Raw genomic sequence first — 25649 nt, forward strand, 5'->3', positions numbered from 1 at the left:
GCCGTAGCACCGGGTCCGGACTGTGTTGGACACACAGCACATAACTCACAGGACAGCTCACGAGGTGGCGCTATGTAGAGGAGTCCTCGGGGACTGACGCGGGAGATTTTGTTTTTGAGGCATCACGTCTCCATGCCGCCGTCAAGTCGGAGCCAGTCTGCGGCGACCACAGCGCTCACCGCAGGGATATGCGAGCTTTTCAAAGTCATGCTTTTGCGCGAAATCCCACAATGGTGGATTTTGGGGCGCTGTGGGCCCCCTCTACCGCATGCCCGTTACGGCTTTATAAGAGATCTGTATCGCACCATTCTCTGCGAGCGCGTGCTTGCCTCCTGCCCCTCCTCCCGCTCCGCCATCGGCTCCCGAGCCCTGTGACCGGTGCTCCCCCGCATGCCCCCCCCCCCCCCCCCCACCCCCGGGTGGCGCGTGGCCACCCCCATCCCGGCCGAATCTCTCGGCAGCTTTGGTGGTGGGCGCCTTGACCCGCCCCGCCCCCTCACCGACCCTCAGCGGCGGTCGCCGCCATACCCGCCGTATCGCTCGCCGCCGCCGCCGCCGCCGCCGTACCGGTCGCCGCCGCGGTCGTAGTCCTCGTAGCGAGGCGGAGGGCCACGGTCTTCGTACCGTGGAGGCGGCCCGCGGTCGTCGTAGCGCGGCGGAGGGCCGCCCCCGTAGCCGCCGCCTACTCGAGTATTGCGGCCGGGGCGAGGTCAGGGGCGGGGCCGGGGGGCAAAAGTTCGAATGTTGCGGGCTGGCCTCCTCGGTCGCCGTAGCCGCCTCCGCCGCCGTAGCCGCCGCCTGTCGCAGTCGGGGGCGGGGTCGGCACAGGGGTCGGGTTGCTGGGCGTCCGTGGCGCTGCTCGGGTCCTCGGTCGGCGTAGCCGCCGCCGCGGTCGCCGTAGCGGTCGCCTCCGCCGCCATAGCCTCCCCCGCCGCCATAGCCTCCCCCGCCGCCATAGCCTCCGCCGCCATACCCGCCGCCCCCCCCTCCGTACCCGCCCCCTCCGCCATACCCGCCTCCCGGCCCCCCGCCGGCGTATCCGCCGCCGGCGTATCCGCCGCCGCCGCTGTAGCCGCCGCCGTAGCCGCCCGCGGCCGGCGCCGGCGCCTCGCAGCCGCCGTACACGTCGACGGCGCGGTCCTTGCCCTTGCGCTCGTCGAACGCCTACGGGCGAGGTGTGGAGGGCTAAAGTGTGGAGAGTGGTGGGCGAAATGTGGAGCGGCGGACAAAGTGTGGAGCGGCGGGCGAGGTGTGGAGGGCTAAAGTGTGGAGAGTGGTGGGCGAAATGTGGAGCGGCGGACAAAGTGTGGAGCGGCGGGCGAGGTGTGGAGCGGCGGGCGAGGTGTGGAGCGGGGCAGTGTGGAGTGGTGGGGGAGGTGTGGAGCGGCAGCGAAGTGTGTGGCGGCGGTGTGGGCGGCGACGGCGCAGAAGCGGAGAGGGTCTCGGGGGTCGTCTCTGCGCCTTTGTGTACTCGACGCGATCGCCCTCGCGCAGCACCTAAACCCAGGCGCGAATTGTGAAAAGAAGGCCGGGCGGCGGGCCGCTGCGGCGGCTCATCGCAGCTGTGGATGGCGCTGGCGGCGGGCGGCGTGCGCGTGGACTCATCTCAGCTCGACATCTCGGCGAATCTCGGCGTATCTCGGTCAATCTCGGCGTATCACACCTGCCCGTCCTTGACCTCGCTCATGTGGACGAAGAGGTCCTCACCGCCGTCGTCCTGTACGCAGGCTCGTGGGCGCGTGAGGGGACGCTCTGTCTGCACGACCCACCAGGTCCGCGCCTGCTTGATGAAGCCATACCCCTTGTCGAGGTTCCACCGCATCGCCGTCCCCACACTCTTGCCGGGGCGCGGCTGGCCCGTGAAGCCGCCGCCGCCGCCGCGCTTATCGCGCGGATCCTCGCCCTCGACGCCGCCGTACACGTTGAGCGCGCGGTCCTTGCCCTTGCTCGCGTCGTACTGCTTCTCGAACCGAACGCTGTCGCCCTCGCGCAGCATGTTGCCGTCGCGGATCGCAGAGAGGTGGCAAAAGATGTCGTCCGAGCCGTCGTCCGGCTTGATGAAGCCGAAGCCCTTCTCGTTCCAGCGCAGGGCGACGCCAGTCAGCTGACCGCCGCCCTCGCCGCCGCCTTCGCCGCCGCCTTCTGCGCTGACGTGCCCTTCGGCGTCGGTGCCGCCGTTGCCTCCGTCCGTCTCCGCCGGCTCGTCCGCTGGCGGACCGCGCGGCGGGCTTCGCGAGCGCGAGCGCTCCTCGGCGGCGGCATCGCCAGCTTCGCGGTCGAGGCGTCCTCGGTCGTCGTCGCCATTTCCGTCCATGGCTGGTCTCGGGACCTACAGTCGCGTTCAGCGGATGCAGCTGGTGAACTCTTGCGGAGGGCGCGCGCGGGCGGCGCCGAGCCGCAGCGAGCTTCTTGGTGAGTTGTACCTAGGCACCTAGCGTAGGTCAAAGTGTGAATGGCCGGGGCCCTGTGTTGTGCTTTTACGTGAATGTCCAACCCTGCGCGCGGGCCTTCTAGGCCTGCGGGCAGTCTCCCCCCATCCCCAGGGCCTCCAGAGCTCGCACCTCAACCTCTCATAGACCAGCGCGCGGCGAAATTATTTTTTCTTCCCAATAATAAGGTCTGTGAATGAACAAACAGGTTCGCCTTCCTTCCTTCCTTCCTGCCTGGCTGGGATCGCGTGCGAGCCCTTCACGGCACAAGCTTTGCCTGGCGGCTTCAGCATGTTCCTTTTCCCAACCGCATACGGACGAGCGAGACCCCCCCCCTGTGAAAAGTGAGGCGTGCGGTCGGTACTCGACTCACAGGATCAAAGCTATTTGTGCGAGCTCCCGTTCACACTCTTGTCTAGCCCTTTCTCGGGGCCGCGCCTGCGGCGTGCCGTGGTTTCTTAACGGAGTCGCTTAGCAATACCAAACAACTCACACAAACAATCTCTCTCTCTCTCAACAACTCTAACACTCAAACACATCATTTGGGGCCTGGAGCCCTGTTCACGCGCGCGCGAGACGTGCGGACAGGGTTGCCAGGTGAGAGCGAATGGCGCGGTTCACGCCTCGCACAACAGAGAGAGAGATGCGCTCTGCATGGTTTGTGCGGCTCCGGTGGAGCGGAGGTGTGCCTGTGTTACTACCAGCACGTGCCAGTCCGCGCCTGTGTCGAGCCTGTCTGCTGTGAGAGAGTTGTTTTTGATAAATTCTTACTTAGTCTTAGCCAACTCCCTGGCCTCTTCGCAAGGCCTCCCGACCGTGTCGAACTCATCGACGCGGGCTCTCTCGCTCGGCTACGGGACCGGCCCCAGCTTCGGCTGAGGGCTGACAAGCTGCCGAGCCCAAATCACTGTGAGAGTCGTGATTTCTTGTTGGTTAATAAAAATCTCTCTCACACATAAGAAGCAACAAAAACAAAGGTATTGCTAAAAATCTCTCTCTCTCTCATAAGAAGACAAGAAAATCTCTCTCTCACACACACGCGCGCGCGTTTCATGCAAGGCACATGTGCATGTGCATGTGCATGTGCATGTTGTTGTTGTTGTCCATGTGCATGAACATCCAGGTCAAGCAGCGTCGGTTCGCTACCAACACCGAATGGGTACCTCCCCAAAAATAAACTATGGCACATCCAGGTGGAAGGATCTCGAGTCACGGTTGCCGAGGTCAATGCTCTTCAGAGCGATGCGAAGCATCGTTGTGCTCTCCATCCTCCACGTGTCGCGCGCACTGCTGTTGCCGCAGCGCTCACTCGCGCCACGCGCCAGCATCCGCCTCGCCCTCGACAGCCTTCTGGCCAACCCTCGTATCACTGCGAATGACACGTATGCCGAGGAGTCTAGACAGTACCGCCGCACCGTCTATATGCACGACGAGTGGATTAAGCACCGCTCGAGCGACCGCTTCTTCCGCAACATGATGACCATCGGGCAGAGCGGCGTCACGCAGAACCTGGGCGACGAGCTCGTCGTTTTCACTTCGATCGCCACGGCCGTCGTGGGCGCGAACATGCTGCTGCAGTCGTACACTGACCTCGAAGGCGTCAAGCACGCGGGTGCCTTGGCAGGCCTCTGGCAGTGGTGAGAGCCTCCGCATTTCAACCCGTGCCCCTTGCCCGCGTTCTCCTCATCCCAGGCTTGTGCTGAGGGAAGGCGCTCGCCTTGTCTGCTCAGGGGCCCGTGGAGCCTGCCATCCATGCCCTTCACCGTGGCGATGCCCGCGCTGTCGCTGCTCCTCGTCTTCCGCACAAATACGGGCTACGCGCGATGGAACGAGGCGCGCACGCTGTGGGGCGGCGTGGTGAACACATGTCGCAACGTGGTGCGCCAGTCCAACACCTTCTACCCGCGCACGCTGGAGGGCGACATGCTGCGCGACCGCCAAAAGGCCAACAGCAGCCGAGATACCGTCGAGTATCGCCGAGATGGCCAAGATGCGGCCGAGATGCGGCCGAGAGACATATGTAGCGACATTCCTATGTGCACGCCTGTTTACACAGGCCAACACCGCCGCCTTCTGCAAGGGGCTGCGCAACTTCCTGCGCGGCCCGACGGACGACGCCGTGTACCGGAGCGAGCTGCTGGAAATGGCCGAGGCGGGCCTCATTCCGCGACGGCAGGTGGACGCCTGCATGGCCGCGAAGAATCGGCCGATGTTTTGCCTCTCCGCCATGTCGCACAACATCCGCCAGGTGATGCTGGACGGCTCTCAGCGCGGCCTCCTCTCGGCTGATGTCTCGGCTGATGTCTCGGCCGCGTCTCCCCCCGTAAGGCGGAGCTCGACCCCATGTCGCGCGCGCGCATGGACCAGTCGGTGGCTATGCTGGTCGACCTGACGGGCGCGTGCGAACGCATCTTCAAGTCGCCCGTGCCGCTGGTGTACACGCGTCACACGGCGCGCTTTCTGACCTCGTTCATGATTTGCGTGCCGTTCGGGCTATGGGAGGCGACAGGCAACTACTGGAACCATTGGCTGACCATACCGGCGACGGCCTTCCTCGCCTTCTTCCTCTTCGGCATCGAGGAGATCGGCATCCAGATCGAGGAGCCCTTCTCCATCCTGCCGCTAGAGGCGTTGTGCAGCGGCGCCATCTCCGCCACGATGGACGAGATGGTCGAGGCCAACGAGGCCGAGAGTTTCCTCTTTGACGATGAGCTCGCCGCCCTGCCGACCCCCTCCCCGTCGCCTGTCTCGAAGCCGGGCCGCGTCATCAAGGTCGGCTCGGTGGAGGTTATCGTCGGCGGCTCGGTCGTGCCGACGTCACCGAAGTAGTGACTTCTGGAGCTCGGATACATTCTGAGATCAGGTTCCACTGGTAGAGCCGTAGGGTCTGACTGCCGTACCCCTAGGTTAGCTCTTAGCGCAACGAAAACACTTGGCGAAACCGTCCCTAGACGCCTTGTACCCAAATCGAGCATCCCAAAGAGTCTTGGTTCGGGCGTCACCAGCCTGCACCATGGCCCATGGGCTAGTGGTAGTGCCATTTCCGCACTCTGACACGCTAACGTAATCTTGAAAACGTCTCCAACGGAGCTCCGTGTTGCTTCCAGCGCCCTCCCCCGCGCTCCCTGCGGCCATGGCCGATGATCCTAGGAAGAGAGGTCATCTGGCTACCGCGAGAGCGACCCAACTCGTCGACATCGTCCGATGATGGTGCCGCAAAGTCAGCCTTCGGAGGCTATCGTGGCGTCGAGCCGGCAGTAGCCGTGACATGTGGTTCCACCACCCCTCTTAGGCTTTGCCTCTGACCGCCACCGTTCCCAGGCTGCCTACTGGGATGGAAAGGAAGGCTCGGCGAGCGTATAGAAGCGTGCTCGACCTCGTCGTGGCAACCTGTACGGCAGCGCTGGTAGGCGCGATGAGCGTCGTGCCACCTGACCCAAGACGGGTCGCAGGCGTCGTACCGAGCGTGTCGAGACCGTGTCCTGATGTGATCTGCACGGGTGAGTCACGTCGGCGTCAAAGGAGCGACGTGCGACCTGTCAGAGCTTGATCTCCGATCTCAGAGGCGTCGAGTCGTCTCCGGCGCGCAACAAATGTACCTCCCCAGGACGCGCAGAGGCTGCTGCGACCCCGCTGAGTGGACGGGCGCACACAGCGCCACCTGCTGTGTGCCGCCGTCTACTCGGTGGGGTCGCAGCTGCCTCTGGAAGGCACCGAGGTGTACCTTTTTGCGCAAATGGTCAAATCAAGGTTTTGTAACGCGAGCTGTGCCACAGTGAAATGGCACTAGCCATGGGGAGGCGCAAAGTCCCTCCGAGGTCCGCGCCCCCGCGCGTCACAGACTTCAAACATCCACCCGCCCTCGGGCCACTCAGACAACACCAGCTCTCCGCAGCACCACAGCATCCCCTGCCCGCCGGCAACCCCCGACGGACCGCCGTACCGCACACGCAAGCGGCGCGCACGACGTTCACGCTCTTCCGTGTCCAACCGTGTTGGGCAGTGATTTGGGGCACGGGCTAGCTCCGATCCAGACGCGTCATCGAGTATCGTAGAGAGACGCCCGCGAGAGCGGGACACGCGGATTATCGAAGCGCACGCGCCCCCTGCACACAGGGAGGAGGACGACGACGAGGAATTCGACGGCCTCGCATACAAGGTTGCACGCCTGAACGGCTCGATCGGCTCCGGGGCCAAGCGCAAGTTCATCGTGCAGTGGCAGGGGTCAAACTTCAGGGGCGACACCGTTGAGCCCGAGGCGAACGTGTGGCCGCCCCGACGGTCGCGGTGACTCAGCAGCCGCTATCGGACTTTCGGACCGCCTTGCACCGGCGCGTCTGCTCCCGCAGGATAGGGGAGCGCGTGCCTGCGTGGGAGATCCCGCTGCCGATTCCCTACATCCACGACGAGGCGGTGGCGCGCGGGCTCATCTCTTTCCTGCGCCAGAGGCGCGGAGGCGGCCTCCACGCGCTCGCAGGCGAGCTCGATCTGCAGCTCGAGCAGCAGCTCGACGTCGCGGACGCCGTCGCCTTCCACCACATTGACCCTTTGAAGAGCGTGGGCAACGTGCGCATTAGATGCGGGGGCGCGTCCTACGAGGACATGGCGCTCCTCTCCCGCCTCCGCCTGACCTTTTCGGGCCGCACGCTCACGGCCTACCTCACGCTAGTGATCTTCAACGGCTAGACCGGCATGCCCTCGTTCCCAAAGGCGGGCAAGCAGGTCAAGTACTCCCTGGGCGAGCGCAACATCCTGGTGAAGCACACGAAGAGGGCGCTCCTGCAAGAATGGGCGCCACTGCCGATCCCCACCTTCCTACGGAAGGTGGGGTGGCACGCTCTGCCAGACGGGGTGGCGGGCTGGCGACGGGCCGCGCCCGCCTCGAGCTCCCCCCCCGCCTCTGGCCCAAGACGGCGGCCGACATCGGCCGCCCGTGGCCGGCAGAGTATTCGCCCGCGGGCTCGGTGCAGCTGCAGGCTTGAGAGTTTTTGCTCTAGTTCGGGACCAGGTGGTCCATTAGGAACCATCTTTTTTTGGTATAATTACGGGCGCATGTGCCTGGCCAACTGTGTCCCATCACCGCAACCTTCCCCCGACGCGCACAACGACCTCAGCGTTCAAGTAGACTCCGACCGCTACGCGAGCGCCACTGAGCGCGCCGGGAGCTGTCGAGAGAGGAACATCACCGACACCATCTTCGTGTGGTGGAGTCCATCAGGGCGCATGTCGAGCCATCCAGCGGCGCCGAACTGGGAGATCGAGATGAAGCGAATTGCGTCCCTGAACTTGATCCCCTCCGACTGCGGCGTGTTTTTGTCGACCTCCTCGCACGCCGCCAGGCACGCGATCCACGCTTCGTGGGCCCCGACAGCAGCGAGCGTGCCCTGTTTCGGGACTGGAGAGGTGCTCTGCTGCGTGAAGAGGTCGCCAATAGGCGGGATGCGCTGCGCCGACGGTAGCATGGACGGACAGAAGCGGCCAAGCTCGTACGTGTGGCAGAGGCCAAACTCCTTGTCTTGTGCCCGCACCGCGTAGATGCGCGCGACATCGCCACGCCGTTGGCTGATGTCATTGTAGTGCTGCTCAAAGTGCTGCAGCATCGGCACTGTTTCTTCCCCTGCCACCGGGGAGAGGGTTTTAGGTCACCGGGGAGAGGGGCATGCCCCGCAAAGAGAAAACGCGAATCCCTATATACGAAGATTTCTTTTCCTCGCTTCTGAGGAAGCCGTCGCCCGTGCCTTGCCTGTCGCGTGAATCGTAAAGAAAGAAAGAAAACGGACAAGCCAAGGGAGGGATGGGAGGACGGCACGCCGCCACCACACAGGGATTTTAAGGAGAGGGGTGTGGTGCGCTAGCCGTCGCCCACCCTTGGCGTGAATCGTGTTGTGCGACGACACAAAAATTCTTTTCCCGCACACATGTCTTCCCCGCGGCGCCGCTCGCGCCGCCTCGCCTCCTCGCCAGAGACGCCGCCCACCCGCCTCCTCGACCTCCCCACGGAGCTCCTCGCGCGCGTCATCTCCCGCTGCGACCCCGCCGACATCGCTCGCGTCGCGGCTGTCTCGCTGCTCTTCCACGCCACGCTGGCGCTGGAGGGCATCCGCATGCGCCTGCAAGAGGCCGGCTACGAGCCGCCGGCGCAGCCAGAGGGCGAGGGCTGCGCCGTGCGGTGGCTTTGCTATTCGGCGCTGCTGCGCGAGTTCAACCCGCCGGTTAAGGCGGCGGCAGGCCTTCAGCACAGCCTCTTCATCGACGGCGAGGGGCGGCTCTCGTCGTGCGGAAAGGCTGAGGGCTGGATGCGGGGACTGCTCGGGCACGGCGAGGGCGTGACGCAGCTCAACACGCCGACCCGCCTCCCTTCTCCGCTGGGCGGCGAGCGCGCCGCGAGCGTGTCGGCTGGAGATGGCCACAGCCTCTCCCTCACCGCCGACGGCGCCGTCTGGAGCTGGGGCTTTGGACACTTTGGCCGGTTGGGCCACGGCGACGGGCAGGAGCAGCTGCTGCCCAAGAAGATTGAGGCCTTGGCTGGCCAGCGCATCGTCGCTGTGTCGGCTGGAGAGTACCACAGCCTCGCCCTCGCCGCCGACGGCGCCGTCTGGAGCTGGGGCGGTGGAGGCGTTGGCCAGTTGGGCCACGGCGACGAGCAGATCCAGCTGCTGCCGAAGAAGATCGAGGCCTTCACTGGGCAGCGCGTCGTCGCTGTCTCGGCTGGAGATAACCACAGCCTCGCCGTCACCGCCGACGGCGCCGTCTGGAGCTGGGGCGGTGGAGGCCTTGGCAGGCTGGGCCACGGCGGCCACCAGGACCAACTGCTGCCCAAGAAGATCGAGGCGTTTGCTGACCAGCGCGTCATCGCTGTGTCGGCCGGAGGCAACCACACCTTCGCCCTTACCGCCGACGGCGCCGTCTGGAGCTGGGGCGATGGAGGCTTAGGCAAGCTGGGCCACGGCGACGAGCAGACCCAGCCGCTGCCCAAGAAGATCGAGGCCTTCACTGGGCAGCGCGTCGTCGCTGTGTCGGCTGGTTACCAGCACAGCCTCGCCCTCACCGCCGACGGCGGCGTCTGGAGCTGGGGCGATGGAGAGGATGGCACGCTGGGCCACGGCGACGAGCAGATGCAGCTGCTGCCGAAGAAGGTCGAGGCCTTTGCTGACCAGCGCGTCGTTGCTGTGTCGGCTGGTTACCAGCACAGCCTCGCCCTCACCGCCGACGGCGGCGTCTTCACGTGGGGCAGGGGCGAACACGGCTTCCTAGGCCATGGAGAGGACCTGTCGGACCAGGTGCTGCCGAAGAAGATCGAGGCGTAGGCACCAGGAGCGGGGCGGTAATGTGAAGGGACAAGGCGGTGCGTCGCGCCAGCCTTTCGGGGACTCGCCTGTCCGACTGTCCGGGGTTGCCTGTCCGACTGTCGATCTGTCTGTGGGTGCGAGCAGGGTGGCCCGGCCGCGCCGGCCGCGGGCGAGCCCGCCGCGTCGTGCGCAGCCTGGGGTGATGCGCGGGGTGGCGGGGAGCGAGATCGCGCATGCGCCATCGGCCGGTCAGCCGGCCAGCGGCACCGCCGCCCCGCCGGTCAGTACAATAAGACGATTCGTTAACTTGAGGCTTGAGCCGCTTGGATATACACGTACCTCGAGTACAAAAAATAGCGGCGGACGAACAGGCCGGCGCGTAGTCCGCCGCGGAGACCCGCATCACTCCCGCACTCCAACGCGCGCGGTGCCGCGGTCGGTGCGTGTCTCTGTCTGCGTGACGCGGGTGGCGAGCGGACGCGAGCGCCCTCGAGTGCCGCGTCCGCCGCCCAGCACAAGCTACTGGGCGTCCGCCGCGGGTTAAAGACTCATCGTGGACAAAGGGGTGGTGGGGGGAAGCCCGTTGTGCGGGCCTAGGCGGTCGACCAATCTGCTGCAGCGCGGGTTTGCAGTCGCATAGTACTAAGCACCGTCGCGTCTGTGCGTCGCTCGCGCTCGCCATTTTGCGTAGGTATGCGAGTATCGCGTACATCTCCGCGTCTATCACCTCCCACGTGTTCGGCAGCTTTCCTCCCCACATGCCCGCCCCAAAGGCTGTCCGTATCTCCTGTTCGTCACAGGGCCCGATTCCGTTGGGATCCTTTACCTGTGCGTCCCCTGGGACGCGCCTCCCAAATCGCGTCGGTCCTTCGAAGATGCCGTAGCTACGCCACCCTAGGATTCGGCACGTACTTTCTATCCTCCGCCAGTTTGTCTTCACGGTCCTTTCCTCCGTCCGTCGCCGCAAAGTGTGTGAACTGGTGTGATACGTGCAGCGCGAGGCAAGACCATAGCAGTGGCAGCGCCCGCCATCTCGCAGTAGCCTCCAGGCGGGCATGGCTCGCAGCCGACGCTGCCAATGACAGATGAGAAGGAGCCAGCTTCGCAAGATAGGCACTCCTCTTTGCCGCTCTCTGGCTGGTGTTGGCCGGGGGCACACGGGATGCAGCTGTCGTTGCTCACGGCTCGCTCGCTGGGCATGCGGGTGCCGGCAGGGCATTGGAGCGGCTCGGCAGATCCCTCAGGACAATAGTGACCCGTTGGACAAGGGCCACTGCAGCTGGACGTGACGAGGATCGTCGCATTCCCATAGTACCCCTTGGCGCAAAGACGGTCGCAGCCGTCCAGATCGCCGACGAGCGAGCCGACGTCTGGCATCCAGTGGCCGAGCGGGCAGGGCCAGACTAGAGAGGTGGCGGCGAGGATGGTGACGTCCTTTACATTCACATGTGCCGCCTGTGCGTCGGTGGATGGCCGGACAACGTTGCCAGAGAAGTTCGTGTTGCTGACGGTAGACGCGAAAGTGGCAGACAAGAAAAGAGCGGAGGGCGGCAAAACCGCCTCGTTGTCGATGAAGCGCGTGCCGGCTAGGTTCAGACGTTCGTTTGCTAGCAGGACCACAGCCTGCGCAGGGATAGGGGAGGGGCCGCGAGAGTGGGTCGTTGCGTGCAGCGATGCTGTTGTGCAAGGCGTGCGGCGCGCACTGCTTGCGTTCCAGCCCGACAGCCGGTGAAGGTGCCAGCAGTAATCGCGATGTGCTTGCTGCCCATTACATACATGGCGCCGCCCATTTGATTGCGAGCCACACAGCGTGTGAAGTTGACAGCAGTCATTTCTACGCTGCCGCTTTGAATCACCTGCAGAGCGCCGCCGGTCTCTTTACTGGTGCAGTCTTCAAAGGCTGCACCTGATATCGAAATGTCGCCACTGTTGTAGAAGTACGCAGCGCCGGCCGTGTGGTAAGAACTGCAGCGAGTAAAGCTGACGTCGGTCATGGTCACAGCGCCACTGTTTATTACGCACATTGCACCGCCATAAACAGTAGGGCCGCCATCAGTCGGTGTTGGAGCTGAGCACTCAGTGAAGTGAGTGTCGTGCATCTCGATATTTCCGGCGTGGTCGGCATAGATAGCGCCTCCAGATGAGTAACGCCCGTTCACAAAGTGAAGTGCCTCCAGCGTTAGGTGGCACCAGCCCGAGATGAAGAGGATTGACGTCCCCCCCGTGAATACGTGTGGAAAGATCCCTGCTCCGTCGAGAGTGGCGCCCTCTCCGCTGCTGCGGATTTTGAGGTGCATGTTGGACCAACATCCGATGGTGGTATTGAGGTGGAGATGCGCCCCTGGCGGGATGTAGATGCTCGCGTTGCGGTTCTCTGACATGGCCTGGACAATCTCGTCCTGAATGTCATCCGGAGAGACGGCCAAGACCTCGCCGGCGGGGAGTGGAGGCACCGGCGGCAGGGGTGGGGATGGTGGAGGCGTCGGTGGTGGCGCCGGCGGCGACGGCGGCGTTGAAGGCGTCGGAGGCGGCGGCGGTGATGGCGGCGGTAGCAGAGGAGGAACGAGGAATGGCGGCGGCGAACTGGACAACAGCACCACGGGGACGAAGATAAGGCCGGCCATGGGCCATAAACCTACTACTGAGCTGCTCTCGCTCTCGGGACGTACGTTGGAAGCTTTTGCGCGGTCGCTCTTTTCTTTTTCAGTTGCAATTTTTTTTCAGTGACCCGCTCCGCCCACCACTCTCTTAAAGGCGCGGCTCTCTCCCTAGCTCTCTACAAGCTTGCACAAGCATCTAGAGTCTCTCGCTACCTAGGTCGATGCGGCTGCCTCTGCGGCGTCGTATGAGCTCAGCGACCAGCCGATGTCGTACGAACCCGCGTCTGCCGCCGGCCCTTCCGGCCAGCCATGCTTCGCGCGCGCATCATAGCCATAGAAGTTCAGTGCCGCCAGAGGCGCCTCGAATGACCTCGTGGTCTTTGGCTCAACGTGATGGTGTTGGGCGTGGATCTTGTCGTCGGCGTGGTGGATCTTGGCGGAGTCGCTGGTGCCAGACCTCCACCACGAAGGAGCCACCTTCAACGCCTCGGCCGCCTCGCGCCACGCGGCTCGGACAGCATCCGGCGCCTCTCCCGAAGAGGCTTTTTCGGTGGTCTCGGGCCGCCCGCAGTCGGCCAACGTATGGCACGGGCGGACGAATTGAGTAGGAGCGTACCTCTTCTCCTGTGAACAGGCGGACTGGCGTCAGTATCAAACTCTCGCCTCCCGCAGCTGTGCTCGAGCCGGCGCCATGGGCAAAGTTTCCGGCACAGCTGCTGCGTAGATGCGCGAGGCATGCGCAGCAAGAACGATGATTGTCAGGGCCCCGCCTAGAGCGGCCACGGTGCGCGGCCAGCGTCGGCGTTCGTCCTGCCAGCCTGCGTCGGCGTTTGTTTGCATGCCGATGGCGATGGGGACACGCGTGAAAAACGGCGTTTGCAAAAAGAAAATCCCGCCGCATTGTTTTTTCCATGCTGAAAAGCATCGCAAGGAAGTGACAAGGGAGAGAACGACGAGGGTGGGACGACCGCGTGGTGGCATGAAGATTGCAGCGAGAATCAGCGAGAGACTGCGAAGAGAGATAGGAAGAGGCAGACTCCCTAGGGTGGGCGACGGATAGCGCACCACACACCTCTCCTTAAAATCCCTGTGTGGTGGCGGCGTGCCGTCCTCCCATCCCTCCCTTGGGTTGTCTGTTTTCTTTCTTTCTTTCTTTGAAAAGCATCGCAAACCCTGTCAGCAGTCCTCCTCCGGGAATGTACGTAAGAGCCACATACATTGAACAGCGACACGCGCTGCTTATGTCTCTCCGTCTCGGACCGAGTGACTTCGAGAAGTCACTCTTCAAAGCGTTCACACGAGGCATCGCGACCGTTTCTTGCGCCGATCTTTGATCAAAATCAAGGCTAACCAGCCTAGAGATGACCCCTAGACACTCACCTACCTTGCCGAAAGAGAAAACAATCTGCTTTGAACTCCGCCAAGCTGCTCTAGGCTAGGAGCCTCTCCCGTCGCGGCCCGACTGGGGCCGAGTCCGCGGGGGCTCGCCAGGGGCTCGCACGGTGCACGGGCCGGCCACTAGAGCACGTACTGTGCGCGCGGGGGCGAGTGACTTCGAGAAGTCACTAAGTGACTTCTTGAAGTCACTCCTACAGATAGACACTTACCTATTGCCCCGGGCCTATTGGTACAACACGGTCTCATATCTTCCCCGGGATGCACGAGATGCTCTTTGGCAGGCCCTGCAGCCGCAGCAGCCGGTCGCAGCCGCCGCCGCCGCCATCCACCAGCCGCAAATCGACGAAGATGGGGGAGTTTGGAGGCACCTTGAAGAGGCCTCGCCCGCCGGGGCGCGGCAGCCCCTCCGCGCCGTACGCGGCGCTCGCCGGCACCACCAACCGCCTCCAGCCGCCCTCACGCATACCAAGCACCCCCTCGTCGATGCCGGCCGGCACTGTCGTAGTTGGGATGTACGGAGGACCGACGACGACTGCCGACGGCTCGCCCAGGAACCACATGCTGGGACGCCCGTCGGCCGCCCAGGTCGCGTACGCGGGCTCGCCGGCGTCGAAGGAGCTGCCCCACACCTTGATGTGGACGTAGACGCGGTCGCCCAGAGCGGGCAGAGGGCCGTCGCCCTCGACGAGGTCGATGACGCGGAGGCCGCTCGGCCGCAAAACGCCAGCCTCCGGGGAGCGGCTCGCTGCGCGCAGCTCCTCGTTCGAGGGTGTCGCGAGCGCTGCGCTCGGTGCGAGGAGCGTCAAGGCGCCGGCGCCGGCCGCCGTGAGCGCCTGCCGGCGCGTCGCGGGTGGCCGTGCAGCAGCTCGGAGCGCAGCAGCAGCAGGTGGCGCAGGCCGCACCGAGAGGACGAAGAGCGTTGCGAGCATCTCTTCGGTGGGGCCGGCCCGCTATCTGTACCAGTCCAGTCGCCGCTTGCTCCTCGGCCGAGAGAACACACACACAACGACGCAACCAGTGCGCACACCTGCCGCTTCAGTCGCGGCAAGCGTCGGTGCCTGGCGGGAGGTCGCTATGAGTCGTGAAGAAGCCTCGTCGACTCTGCTGCAGTAACGGATTTTGGCCCATGCGCATGCTCTTCCTCTTGCTCGCCGCGCGCTCGGGAGCCGGAGTGGCGGGGTCGGAGCTGCTGCAACGGCGCGAGTGGCCGCGAGGGGTCGTGCTGGGGCTCTCTAGAGGGCGAGATCACTACGCGGTGCTCGCGGCGGCGCACGGGGCAGCTTCAGCTGAAACAGAGCCTCAGCAGCGCCTTCAGGCAGTGCAGCACAACGCCAGTGGCCTCTCTGGAGCTATGCGGCGGCTGGCGGGCCTGTGCGATGGCGCCGATCCGTGGGCTCGGGACGCGCAGTCGGCTCGTGTGCCGGTTGCCGAGTCAGCCTGGCTGGCGAGAAGCGCCAAGCCCAAGGCCTTCCCTGCATTCTGGGCGCTGCCCAGAAGTGCGCAGTACCTTTGCTGCGCCGACGGGCGGCCTCGATGCGGATTGCCGCGAGTGGCGTGGGAGCCTCCAGTGGGGCGGTCGTTGGTCAACACCGCGGCGCGTGCGCGCCGCGGGTGCTGCACAACAAGCGGAGAGCATGGGCGGGCGCTCGATCGCGTTCCGGCGCCCAACTTTGACTATCGATTACCGCCGGTTATTATAACCGGTGGGAGATCGTTCCTGCAGACGGAGGGATTCAACGCGGCGATAACTGCCCGAGACGTCCCTAACCTTTATTTATTTCTGCCCTGCTTCAGGAACCGGGGGCCGTCTTCCTCAACCAACCAAACTTCATTACCGACTGCCGGTCGTTGGGGACACGTGACTCCTGCAAAGGGCAGTGTCTCCACCCGGGAGTCGGACATTCCAAACCCCCCCCTGCCCCCTCTCTCTCCCCCCCCCATCCTAGCCCTCTTTCTCTCTCCTCCTCTTTCTCTCTCTCCTTCTCCCTCATTCCCCCCCCCTCCCCCCTCTCCATCTCTGCCGCCCCCGTGCCAACCCCCGCCGCCGCCTCGCCTGCCTCCGCCTCCTCCGCCACCCCATCTCCCGCTCCCCCCGGAGGAACGTCCTCTCCGTCATTATAGCGCTGAACCGACGGCACCCCCGCCGCCGACGGGGCCGCCACCGTATGGACCCGCTCGGAATAACCTGGGGGATCCGGGACCGCCCCGCCGGAGGCTGGTGTACCCGGGAGGAGGAGACGGGGGAAGGGAATTACCGCGGTACGAGAGCGGACCCGCCGGCGAACCGGAAAGCCGAGGCCGGAGGGCCCCGGGGGGGGCTTGGGGTCAGCTGTCGGAGGAGGCGAGAGATGAGCTGACGCGGCCTCTGCGAGTAGAGTCGGGACGTACGGACGAGCCGAGGACGATAGAGAGACCGCAGTGGCGGGCGCGAGTCCTCGACCGAAGAGAGCTGGCCCCACTTCCCGGGGAGGGGCGGCGTGGCGATCCAATGCCGCTGCGGTAGGTAGACATTCTACCTCCCATCCAACCCACCGAAACCCGTGTGGATGGGTTTTACCGCCGCCTTTTACCATCCATAGCCGTCGGGTTTTACCTCGCGTTCTCTTGGTGTCGTCTATGGTTTGCTAGACCCATGAGACCATCCTCACCGCGCTATCGGGCGCCTCCACCGCCGCCCTCAGCCACGCCGCTACGACCGTCGGAGGCGTCAACTCCGCCGTCACATGGTATCAGCTCTGATCGCGGTCCAGCGCCAGCCCAACACGCCAATCCACCCGCAGGCTCAGCGCCTGCCATGCGGCCGCCGCCACCAGTGCTGCGGCCGCCACCGCAGCAGCTGCCGCCACTGCCCACCGGCCCGCCACCAGGGACGACTGGGCACGAGCCACCCGTCGGGCACGTGCCGCCCGCCGGCTCCTACGCATCACCATCGCAATGTGGTGCGGCATCGCACAGCCAATGCGCAATGCCGATGCAGCCGGTCCCGCCGGCCCAGCAACTGCATATGCATGGCGGGTGTGGAGCCCCACAGCCCTTCTTCAGCCAGCCCTTCTGCGCCAGCGCCGGCCAGCTGTGCTCGCAGCCCGCTATGTATTCGCCGCAGCAACAGTACGGCATGCCGCAGCAGTGCATAATGGACCCGGCATTGCCCCCCTTCATGCAGGGCATGGCTCTCGCCCGAGGAGTCGAGCATGGAATCACCGTCGGTGATGGCGACAGAATCGGACAGAGAAGACGAGACGGTGGCGGGGCCGCGGCTGAAAAAGGCTAGGAGGGGAGGTCGGGCCCCGCGCCCGTCGGATGATCATCGGAAAGCGAACAAGAGGAAGAACTCAGAGGAGAGGGGAGCCTCCTCCGGAGTGAGGATGAGGACCTCGTGCGAAGGGGTCCTGAGCGGTGACGTCGTGTGAGAGTGCGTGTCGTGTTCATTATAGCTCCGAGTAGAGGGGGCGGTCTGCTGCTAGGGGAAACCCGGAGCGCGGAGCCAACCCTCGGAGACCCGTGTTTACTTTACAGCCCTTGCCCTGCGAACGCGCACCCCCGGGGCTAGGGCTCTCTTGCCCGCAACCCGATCCCGATCATCCGGCCCGCTGGGTGCGCTTCTGAGCTCCCCGGCCCTGGATGTGAGGCTAATGACTGCACTCCAAGTGCTCCAAGTACTCGTCCCCTGGCCCTGCCTGTGATCGCCGCGCAGCCACACGCCACACCGCAAACCAATTCCTCCGGCTCTCCCAGGGGAGGGCGGCCGCGAACCAGCCTTTTTCTCGCTGTGTCGCCCCCTCACCGTGGGCTCAAAGGCGTGGCCTGTACCCGCAGGGCCTGTACTGGCCCCGTTATACTCCCCGCGCGCACACACACACAAACAAACGAGGCTCATGTCACTTGGTCGCCACGTGGCGCACCTCCGCCGCCACCCTGGCCGCCGCCTCGGGCTTTAGTCGCGCCGCCGTCTGCGCGAGCTCGGGCAGAGCGCCGAGGAGGCGCTCGCGCCGCTGGTCGCTCTCCTCAATCTGGGCGTACATGCGCAGCCGCGTGGCGTGGCGCTCGTCCTCATGGATGCGCGCGCGCTGCGAGAGGCGCACCGAGAAGAAGAGCGCAATGCCGGCCAGCAGGAGCCCGGAGTAGATGAACTGCCGGTCCCGCCGCAGCGCCAGCTCCTCCTGCTGCCGCTTGAAGGCGGCGAAGGCGGCGTCGGAGTCGCCGCTCGCAGCGGCGGCGACCATCCGCCCGCCCGGGGAGGAGGAGGTGCTCTGAGAGCGCTGCGAGGCGAGCCGCGGCAGCGCAGTGCAGCGTCCCAACATGGCTGGCTTGCTTCGCTTCCCACCGCGTCACAAAGCGGGCCGCGCATTTCTTTTTTTGGTAACCGGGGCGTGCATGTCTTGCGGGGCTCGTGAGCGGCGCCTACTTACCTCGCTTCGTCGACGCGGCGCTTCGTACACACAACCACCCCGCCGCATTCGTCGCCGGCGCGCGACACGTTCCCGTCGGCCGGACTGTCCTCGCCGAGTGCGTGCCGCTGAGGTCCGCCGTTCATGGAGGCAACCGATGCGAGTCGACTGGTGTGTGTCGTCGTGGTTTCGTATCAAGAATACTCACTCACTCACATGGTACCAGGGTAACCGCGGCCGCTGCCTCACGCCGTAACGCACGCGACCTTGAGCACTTGAGCACTGGATTGGGTCGATTCCGCATGTACGGGACCCCTCGATCGTCTCGCCCTCACTGGTGTGTTCATTGCACATTGGGAGGGGTCATCACAAACACGGTACATACAGGATCGAGGTGCACGCCGCTGAGGGGCTGAGGGACCCGCGGACCCCAGAGGGTGTTTCGAGCGGTGTCGTCCCCCCCTCTCCACGCATCTCACTGGGAGACGTCGCGGCGGTGATGGCGGTGTGACCGATCGAGCTGAGCCCTGGCTGTCAGGCTGTCAGGTGCTGTCAGGTGATCTGTCGGGCTGTCGGGCACTGTCAGACACTGTCAGGTGCCTCTGTCAGACCAGCTGTCAGGTGCTGTCAGTGCTGTCGGGTGCTGTCGGGTGCTTGTCTGACATCAGAGGTGATCTGTAGCTGTCGGGTGCTGTCGGAGCTGTCGGGTGTTGCTCTGTCAGACGCTGTCGGAGCTGTCAAAGCTGTCAGGCTGCTGCTGCTGTCAGACGTAGGGCCGGTGCTGTCAGGTGCTGTCAGGTGGTGCTGTCCGGGGCGCTGTCAGGCTCTGACACACACCAGCCACACTTATGACACTATCAAGAGGATACCAGCAGGACTCTACTACACATACTCTAGTCTCTACTCTGCCTCCGGTCCAGCTCCCACCATCCTTTTTTCATGGTGGACGTCACCATCTTCTGCCGCACTGAGAGAATAGCAGAGAGGCCAGGCAGCTGGAGTGCTTCTTCAGGTACACCTTGCTGATGATCTGGTAGTTGCTGGTCCAGCGGAAGGCCTCCCATCGTTGTCGCTCGTCAGCTTGTAGTACTCTTGCACGCTCTGTTCTGGTAGCGCGGGCCGTCTGGGGGGGTCCCGTCACCCTTCACCTCACGGTACCACCGGAGGATAAAGAGGCCCTTGGGGTCATTGATGAAGACCCTGTTGCTGCGCTGACTCATCGAGAGCTGGCGCAGGTACTCTGCGCTCGAGCTGCCAGTGGCGCGGCGCGCGTCTACCGTGCCGGCGGCCGCGGCGGCCGCCTGGGGGGAGCGCAGATGGCGGCGCAGGCGCAGGCGGCGGCGGCGGCACAGACGGCGGCGGCCACCACCACCCAGACGCCGTAGGCATATGACTGTAGGGCCCCAGAAGGCTAGCTGGTAGCTTCATAATTTGTAGTAGCACAGCCGCGGGTCCGCAGAGGTGGGGCGGGAGAGGGTTGAGAGAGAGACCCATGACCATCCCATGACTAGATAGACCACACTCACATGTACATGTACATGTTGTTGTTGTGCATGTGCATGTCTTTGCATGTAATAGTTTTGTTATACCCTCATGGGGCACAAGAAAGAGGCTGCACGGCCTGTGTACGGTCTGTGCTGCTGTCGGGCTGGTCGGGCTGTCGGGCTCAGGTCGGGCTGTCAGCGCTGCTGTCAGGCCACTGTGTGCTGTCGGGCTGTCGGGCAGCTGTCAGGCTGTCACGTTAGGGCCTGACAGCGACGGGTCACCTCTGATGTCAGGCTCTGCTGTCAGGCTGTCAGATACGTGCTGTCAGGCTGTCAGAGAAAGTGCTGTCAACGCTGTCAGGCTGTCGGGCACTGTCAGGCGCTGTCCGGGGTTTGCTGTCGAGTGTCGTGCTGTCAGACCAGGGGCAGGGCTCAGCGATCGAGCTAGCGAGCTACAAAGAGGAGCTTGTGTGTTCAGCAATCAGCATGTGATCAGGGTGAGCCGAGCAGTTCTCACTTCCTCGAGGGGGGGTGGTCTGAGTAGCCGGGTCTAGCCCTCACGATACGTATTGTACAGTGAAAATTGTTGCATGTTGGGTGAGAGTTCACAGTTCTCTGGCTTTTCAGCATCGTCCCATATTGATATGAGATAACGGAGATAGGTAGAACGGGTAACGCGGGGGCCGGGAGACGGAGCTCCGGCCTCTGCCGTCGGCTGAGCTTCTCCTCCACTCAACCTGCGAGCTTGCGGGGGCCGCCCTCTCCCCAAAAACAACCCTCACACTACGGCCGGCCTGAACGCGGCTCTTTACCTCTCACAATCACCTCGAGGACCGCCGCCGCCGGGCAGCCCGCTTGGACGGGCGATCGGACGAGGCTCCGTCTGTGCCGCCGCGCTCGCCTCCTTCGGCCGGCAACCCCGCGGACACGGCGCGGCGGTCGATCCGCGCGCGCAGCTCGTCGCGTCGCTCGATGTACGCGCGGTAGTCGCCCTGCTCGGCGTGAAGCCGCCCGCCGCGCAGCTCGGCCACCTTGCGTTGCGAAGACGCGAAGGTCAGGGTGCGAGTACGGTGCATCATGCCGTGCATGCGGCGCATAGACAGCGATACGAATACAGCCTCGCGCGAGCACACGATGGAACGCAGCCGAGAGGAAGGCAGGGAGGCCGCATCCTTCTAGAGGCTTCGGCCACCCGCGTGGCGACGTGCGCGGCAAAGGCGCGGTCGTGCGAGACGAGGAGCACCGCGCCGTCGAACGACCGGAGCGCGTCGCCCAAGTACTCTCGCGCGCGCAAGTCGAGGTGGTTGGTCGGCTCGTCCTGCACGCAGAGGGAGGTGCAGCGTCATATGCTGGCCTTGCCTGCTTTCGCCTCTCTTGCCCGCTGAGCAAGACGCGGTAGCCGTGAATCATCGCTGGCTTGGGTGCGGGGGAGCCGCTGTGCAAGGCGAACCAAGCCGGAAGAGGGGGGCGAAGGGGGGGGGGGGGGGCAGGAGGGCAGGAGGGCAGGAGTGTTTGCGAGGGCGGCGGCGCGCCAGCACGAGCAAGTTCGCGCGCGAGAGGAGCATCGACGCGATGCACAGACGCGTGCGCTCGCCGCCAGACAGGGCTGAGACGGGCTTGCGCTGCGCGGTGGCCGGGAAGCCTGGCGCATCAACACGGGGGACTGTGCGGGGGGAACGAGCCTCGTGCAGGGTACTCAGAGCCTCGCGTGAGTGTGCGAGGGCTGCGAGAGCGGCGGCAGTGCATCCAGAGACGGCCGAGCTGCGGGTCTGGCATCTAGATAAGGTAAACCCATCTGACGCAACGCGCGCCGCACCGCCCCCTCGCCCAATCCGGCCGCCTCGCCGCAGATCCACTCCCACGCCGACGCTCCACCGCTCACGCGGTGCGCCGCGTCCTGCGCTGGGTGATCTCGGGTGATCTCGGGTGATCTCGGGTGATCTCGGGTGATCTCGGGTGATCTATGGGGAGGTATGGCGGGATGTGGGGAGATACGGGTAGATGCGGGGAGATGTAGGAGTGTGGGGAGAGCTCATGAAGTAATCGTTCGCGTCCTGCGTGAGGAAGAAAGGCCGCACGTCGCAATTCCGCGCCACCTCGCCCGCCAGCAGCGGCCACTCGCCCGCCGCCACACGCAGCAGGGTCGACTTGCCGGCGCCGTTCGCGCCGACGAGGAGGAGCACCTCGCCCCGCCGCACCTATTCCCGGCCACTCTTCTTCCCCCCGCTCCTCGCGCCGGTCAGGCTCAAGAGGTGAAGGAGCATGGTGGCGCGGGCGGAGGAGGCAATGTAGCGGCGCGAGTGTGGCTTCCCGGGTGTCTCTGGCTCGCGGGCCGACCACCCCGCCCCCGCCGCACCTCGAAAGACACCTCGGAGAGCCCGCGCGATCCGCTGCCTCCAGCGCCGGCTCCCGCAGCGCCGCCTCCAGCGCCTCCTCCAGCGCCGCCCGCAGCGCCGCCTCCAGCGCCGCCTCCCGTGCTGCCGCCCGCAGCGCCGCCTCCAGCGCCGCCCGCAGCGCCTCCAGCGCCGCGCCCCTCCGGCGCGGCTTCAAAGGACAGCGACGCGCCTCGAAGCGCGAGCATCGCGTCCGTGCCCGCCGCCGCCGCGGCGCCTCGCCGCGCACGCTTGGCGCGCCTCGCCTGGTTTTCGAACCATGACTTGCGCGGGGCATCTTGGAGAGTACCCGAGATCGCGCGAGATCGCGAGGGGCCGAGGACTGGCAGGGGCAGTGCCGAGATTTGGCGCGCGCCGTTGGCGTCGCCGCCGTCAGCAGTTGGAAGCGCGACGGGCGGAGGGTGTCGGGGAGAGGCGGAGGTAAGACGCCTAGAGGAGCGGAGGTGAGGAGAGTCGTGCGTGCGGTGTGAGTAGCGTGAATGAGGATGACGAGGGTGAGTGGTGTGTAGAGGTGAGAGGAAGGAGGATGTGTCAGATGTGGACGTGAGTCACGGACAAGGCATTTGGGAGAGCGCTCCTCCCTCCTCCTCGCCAGCCGGCGAGGCGTCGCTCTCCACCTGCTCCATGGCCTCGCGCTGCAGCGCGGCGCGGCGCAGAAAGTCCGAGTACGAGCCTGCACGGTGAAGACACGCCGACGTCATCAGAGCGCCGCGTGCATGTGCAGCGCATACAACTGAATGCGGTCGAGTGCAGCTGAAGTCAGTGGAGTACGAGCCTGCGTACAGCTCCCCGTGGCCGAGGTGTGGGGAGATATGGGGAGATGCGGGGAGATGTGGGGAGATATGCGCCTGCGTACGGCTCCCCGTGGCCGAGGTATGGGGAGATATGGGGAGATGCGGGGAGATGTGGGGAGATATGCGCCTGCGTACGGCTCCCCGTGGCCGAGGTATGGGGAGATATGGGGAGATGCGGGGAGATGTGGGGAGATATGCGCCTGCGTACGGCTCCCCGTGGCCGAGGTATGGGGAGATGCGGGGAGATGCGGGGAGATGTGGGGAGATATGCGCCTGCGTACAGCTCCCCGTGGCCGCCCGCGGAGTGCAGGAGGTGCGTCGAGAGGCGGTCGAGCACCTCGCGGGAGATGTGGGGAGATGTGGGGAGATGTGGGGGAGATGTGGGGGAGATGTGGGGAGGTGTGGGGAGGTGTGGGGAGGTGTGGGGAGGTGTGGGGAGGTGTGGGGAGGTCTGAGGGAGATGTGGGGCAACGAGGGAGGCCTCATGCACGGCGAGATGTGGGGAGATGTGAGGAGATGTGGGGAGATCTCGCGGATCGGAGGAGGTGCGTTGAGCACCTGCACGGCCGAGACGACGCCCCTCGGCGAATCTCGGCGCACGAATCTCGGCTCCTCTCGGCTCCTCTCGGCTCCTCTCGGGCCCCTCGGCGAATCTCGGCGCATCTCGGCGCATCTCGTCGACTCTCGGGCACCTCGCGGTCGTGCGAGACGACGACCACTCCGCCGTGGCCCATCTCCGACAGGACAAGCCGCTCGAGCCACTCGGTGCCTAGTCGAGGCGACTCTCGAGGAGGCTCGACGTCTCAAGACAGGAGGGAGCCGCTCCTCCGCCGCTCGGTGCCCAATCAGTGAACGACCGCATGCGGCAGCGACCGAAGCGGACTTACGGGCTTCTGCGCCACGGCGAGCGCCTGCATGGCTCATACGCCGGCCTCAGGGCGGAAACACGGTCTCGTGCAGCGTCCTCAGAGCACCGCGTGAGTACACGGGATACGAATGCAGTGAGTACGGCCGACTACGGCCGACTACGGCGGAGTGCGTGTCCTCTCGAGCGCTGGTGGGAATTCAAGAGTCCGTGTTCCGCTTCTAGGGGCGAGAGCCGTCGAGACGCGTACGAGCTGGCCGTGCGACAGCGAGCAGAGGGGCGCCTGGTCACAGCGACTCTGCAGACTGACCACAGTGCGCCGCGTGGTGCGGTGTGGTGCGGTGCGGTGTGGTGCGGTGTGGTGCGGTGCGGTGTGCAGTGTGGTGTGTGTGAGGTGAGTGGTGGCGGCGGGCGCGTGTGAGAAGCTGGCCGTGCGACAGCGAGGAGAGGGGCGCAATCGAATACAAATCGAATCGAATCGAATATGCCTCCAGCGCCGCAGGCCGTCGCAGCTCCTCCGGCAGCAGCGCCACAAACGACTCCCACGCCACGGGCGACTCGCCCTCGCACCTCATCGCCCCGCCGCCGCCGCCGCCGCCGCCGCCGCCCTCCTCTCCACTGCTGCCGGCGAGCTGTTCCCGCGCAAAGGCCGACACCAGCAGGCGACAGGCGCGGAGGCGGCTGGGCGCGTCCTGGTCGACCAGTGCGACCCGCACCGCTGGGCCTGTGGGAGATGCGGCCGAGATCTAGCCGAGATTCAACCGAGATGCAGCCGAGATATGATGAGCCGCCTCACCGCGCACGACTGCGCCCTCCGACGGCGACGCCTCGCCAGCGAGCAGGCGGAGCTGCATCGACTTGCCACAGCCTGACTCGCCGAGCACGCCGAGTCGCTGCCCGCGCCGCACGGCCCACGACTGTGGCGCGAGGACGAGGCGCTCGCCGAGGCGGAGCGAGACGCGGTCGAACGCGGCGACCACCTCTCCGCCCTCCGCGCCCGCGTCGCCGCCCTTCTCCTGCACGAGCTTGGCCCACCGCGTCATCACGGTGCGCCGCCACGCGCGGCGCTGCTCCGGAGTCATGCCGCTGTCAATCTCCTCATCCTCGTCCTCGTCCTCCTCCTGCCACTCGCCGAAGCCACGTGCGCCGCCGTCCGCGGAGCCAAAGCCGCGCCCGGTAGCGGCTGTCGGCACCGCCTCTGACCGGTCCTCCTCGGTCGCGACGACGGCGGCCCGGAGCGGTCCGAGAAGGCGCCGCGGTCCGAGATGATGAAGCTCAGTGTGGTAGCAGCGGGCGGGCGCGATGGCGATGAGCTGCAAGGCCGCCAGCCGCAGCGTCATGGCCAGAAAGAAAAATCCTTTTCGCTGCAGATCCTATTTTTTCTTTTTGGGAGAGGGTGCGCGAAGAAATTTTTCAGACAGCCCGGGGTTTGAGATTCGGCTCGCAGATCACCCGGCGAACCACCGACACTTCTGTGATTCCGTCATGGCCAGGCCCAACTGATGAGAGTTTTCTTTTGTGAAATCTTTTGTTTACTGTTTTTGTCTGCCAGTGCGCCTTTCCCGTTATGTATTGTAAAATTCTTTTGGGGAGCCTGTCTGCTAGAAAAAAAATATTTTCGCCACGCCGGGAGCCTCGCTAGAACCGGCCTCTCTAGAGCTGAACTTCTCCCTTCCTCCCTGCCTGTGTGCGCCTGCGGCGCGATTTTTCCTCCCTATGCCTCGAAAAATGCATATTTTCGCCCCTACCGCCAGCAGCCGCAAATCAACGCCAACTCAGAGGCGGCCCGACTCTCGGCGGGAGGAGGCTGCCAAACGCGGTGGAGACGTCTGTGCGCTCGACATGGGCCGCGGCCACAGCGGTGCTGTACGCCAGGTACAGCTCGTCCTCTCGCCTGTACATGGAGATACGCGCTCAAGCGAGCCAAGGGGGGGCTTCGCGCGCGAGGCTGGTGTGGCCACCGCTCGAGAGTCGGAGGAGGGGCACCGGCGCGTGCGGCGCGTGCGAGG

The 25649-nt window shown here is 65.1% G+C and overlaps 8 protein-coding genes across 8 annotated transcripts; 2 read left to right on the plus strand and 6 right to left on the minus strand.

Annotated features, from left to right (window-relative positions):
* Window positions 1–506: 506 nt before the first annotated feature.
* Window positions 507–2314, minus strand: EMIHUDRAFT_97115 (hypothetical protein; the record flags this gene model as incomplete). The annotated part of the gene is made up of 3 exons (XM_005759679.1): window positions 507–616; window positions 687–1164; window positions 1664–2314. The coding sequence occupies 3 exons, from the start codon at window positions 2312–2314 to the stop codon at window positions 507–509; spliced, it is 1239 nt and encodes a 412-aa protein (XP_005759736.1).
* A 1338-nt stretch (window positions 2315–3652) lies between these two features.
* On the plus strand, window positions 3653–5406 carry EMIHUDRAFT_414796 (hypothetical protein). The gene is made up of 4 exons (XM_005759680.1): window positions 3653–4066; window positions 4160–4373; window positions 4486–4677; window positions 4758–5406. The coding sequence occupies exons 1-4, from the start codon at window positions 3657–3659 to the stop codon at window positions 5256–5258; spliced, it is 1317 nt and encodes a 438-aa protein (XP_005759737.1). The 5' UTR covers window positions 3653–3656; the 3' UTR covers window positions 5259–5406.
* Window positions 5407–10020: 4614 nt separating this feature from the next.
* EMIHUDRAFT_198740 (hypothetical protein) lies at window positions 10021–12342 on the minus strand (the record flags this gene model as incomplete). The annotated part of the gene is made up of 6 exons (XM_005759681.1): window positions 10021–10057; window positions 10369–10505; window positions 10627–10695; window positions 11009–11341; window positions 11422–12147; window positions 12316–12342. 6 exons carry the CDS (start codon window positions 12340–12342, stop codon window positions 10021–10023), a joined length of 1329 nt encoding a protein of 442 aa, XP_005759738.1.
* Window positions 12343–12432: 90 nt separating this feature from the next.
* EMIHUDRAFT_433079 (hypothetical protein) lies at window positions 12433–13168 on the minus strand. Its single transcript, XM_005759682.1, has 3 exons — window positions 13009–13168; window positions 12508–12942; window positions 12433–12484 (listed from the first exon to the last, which is right to left on the minus strand). Exons 1-2 carry the CDS (start codon window positions 13156–13158, stop codon window positions 12532–12534), a joined length of 561 nt encoding a protein of 186 aa, XP_005759739.1. The 5' UTR covers window positions 13159–13168; the 3' UTR covers window positions 12433–12484; window positions 12508–12531.
* A 790-nt stretch (window positions 13169–13958) lies between these two features.
* EMIHUDRAFT_198742 (hypothetical protein) lies at window positions 13959–14645 on the minus strand (the record flags this gene model as incomplete). The annotated part of the gene is made up of 2 exons (XM_005759683.1): window positions 13959–14549; window positions 14619–14645. The coding sequence occupies 2 exons, from the start codon at window positions 14643–14645 to the stop codon at window positions 13959–13961; spliced, it is 618 nt and encodes a 205-aa protein (XP_005759740.1).
* A 197-nt stretch (window positions 14646–14842) lies between these two features.
* On the plus strand, window positions 14843–16455 carry EMIHUDRAFT_198743 (hypothetical protein; the record flags this gene model as incomplete). The annotated part of the gene is made up of 4 exons (XM_005759684.1): window positions 14843–15406; window positions 15511–15560; window positions 15838–15934; window positions 16345–16455. The coding sequence occupies 4 exons, from the start codon at window positions 14843–14845 to the stop codon at window positions 16453–16455; spliced, it is 822 nt and encodes a 273-aa protein (XP_005759741.1).
* A 1139-nt stretch (window positions 16456–17594) lies between these two features.
* On the minus strand, window positions 17595–18017 carry EMIHUDRAFT_198745 (hypothetical protein; the record flags this gene model as incomplete). The annotated part of the gene is made up of 1 exon (XM_005759685.1): window positions 17595–18017. The coding sequence occupies one exon, from the start codon at window positions 18015–18017 to the stop codon at window positions 17595–17597; it is 423 nt and encodes a 140-aa protein (XP_005759742.1).
* Window positions 18018–20409: 2392 nt separating this feature from the next.
* Window positions 20410–24980, minus strand: EMIHUDRAFT_448565 (hypothetical protein; the record flags this gene model as incomplete). The annotated part of the gene is made up of 7 exons (XM_005759686.1): window positions 20410–20706; window positions 20781–20906; window positions 21121–21230; window positions 21380–21485; window positions 21667–21771; window positions 22599–22654; window positions 24506–24980. 7 exons carry the CDS (start codon window positions 24978–24980, stop codon window positions 20410–20412), a joined length of 1275 nt encoding a protein of 424 aa, XP_005759743.1.
* Window positions 24981–25649: the final 669 nt, after the last annotated feature.

The sequence above is a fragment of the Emiliania huxleyi genome (genome assembly GCF_000372725.1).
Source record: "Emiliania huxleyi CCMP1516 unplaced genomic scaffold EMIHUscaffold_8, whole genome shotgun sequence".
NCBI lineage: Eukaryota > Haptophyta > Isochrysidales > Noelaerhabdaceae > Emiliania > Emiliania huxleyi.

What these genes read in the sequence shown, in the direction of transcription:
- EMIHUDRAFT_414796 (XM_005759680.1), top strand. Translation starts at nt 3,657, where the DNA reads ATGCTCTTCAGAGCGATGCGAAGCATCGTTGTGCTCTCCATCCTCCAC. An exon ending in TGCTGCGCGACCGCCAAAAG is followed by an intron (nt 4,374 to 4,485) that starts GCCAACAGCAGC and finishes CTGTTTACACAG; the next exon opens with GCCAACACCGCCGCCTTCTG. An exon ending in TGTCGCACAACATCCGCCAG is followed by an intron (nt 4,678 to 4,757) that starts GTGATGCTGGAC and finishes TCCCCCCGTAAG; the next exon opens with GCGGAGCTCGACCCCATGTC.
- EMIHUDRAFT_433079 (XM_005759682.1), bottom strand. Translation starts at nt 13,158, where the DNA reads ATGCAAACAAACGCCGACGCAGGCTGGCAGGACGAACGCCGACGCTGG. An exon ending in TGCCGGAAACTTTGCCCATG is followed by an intron (nt 12,943 to 13,008) that starts GCGCCGGCTCGA and finishes GCCTGTTCACAG; the next exon opens with GAGAAGAGGTACGCTCCTAC.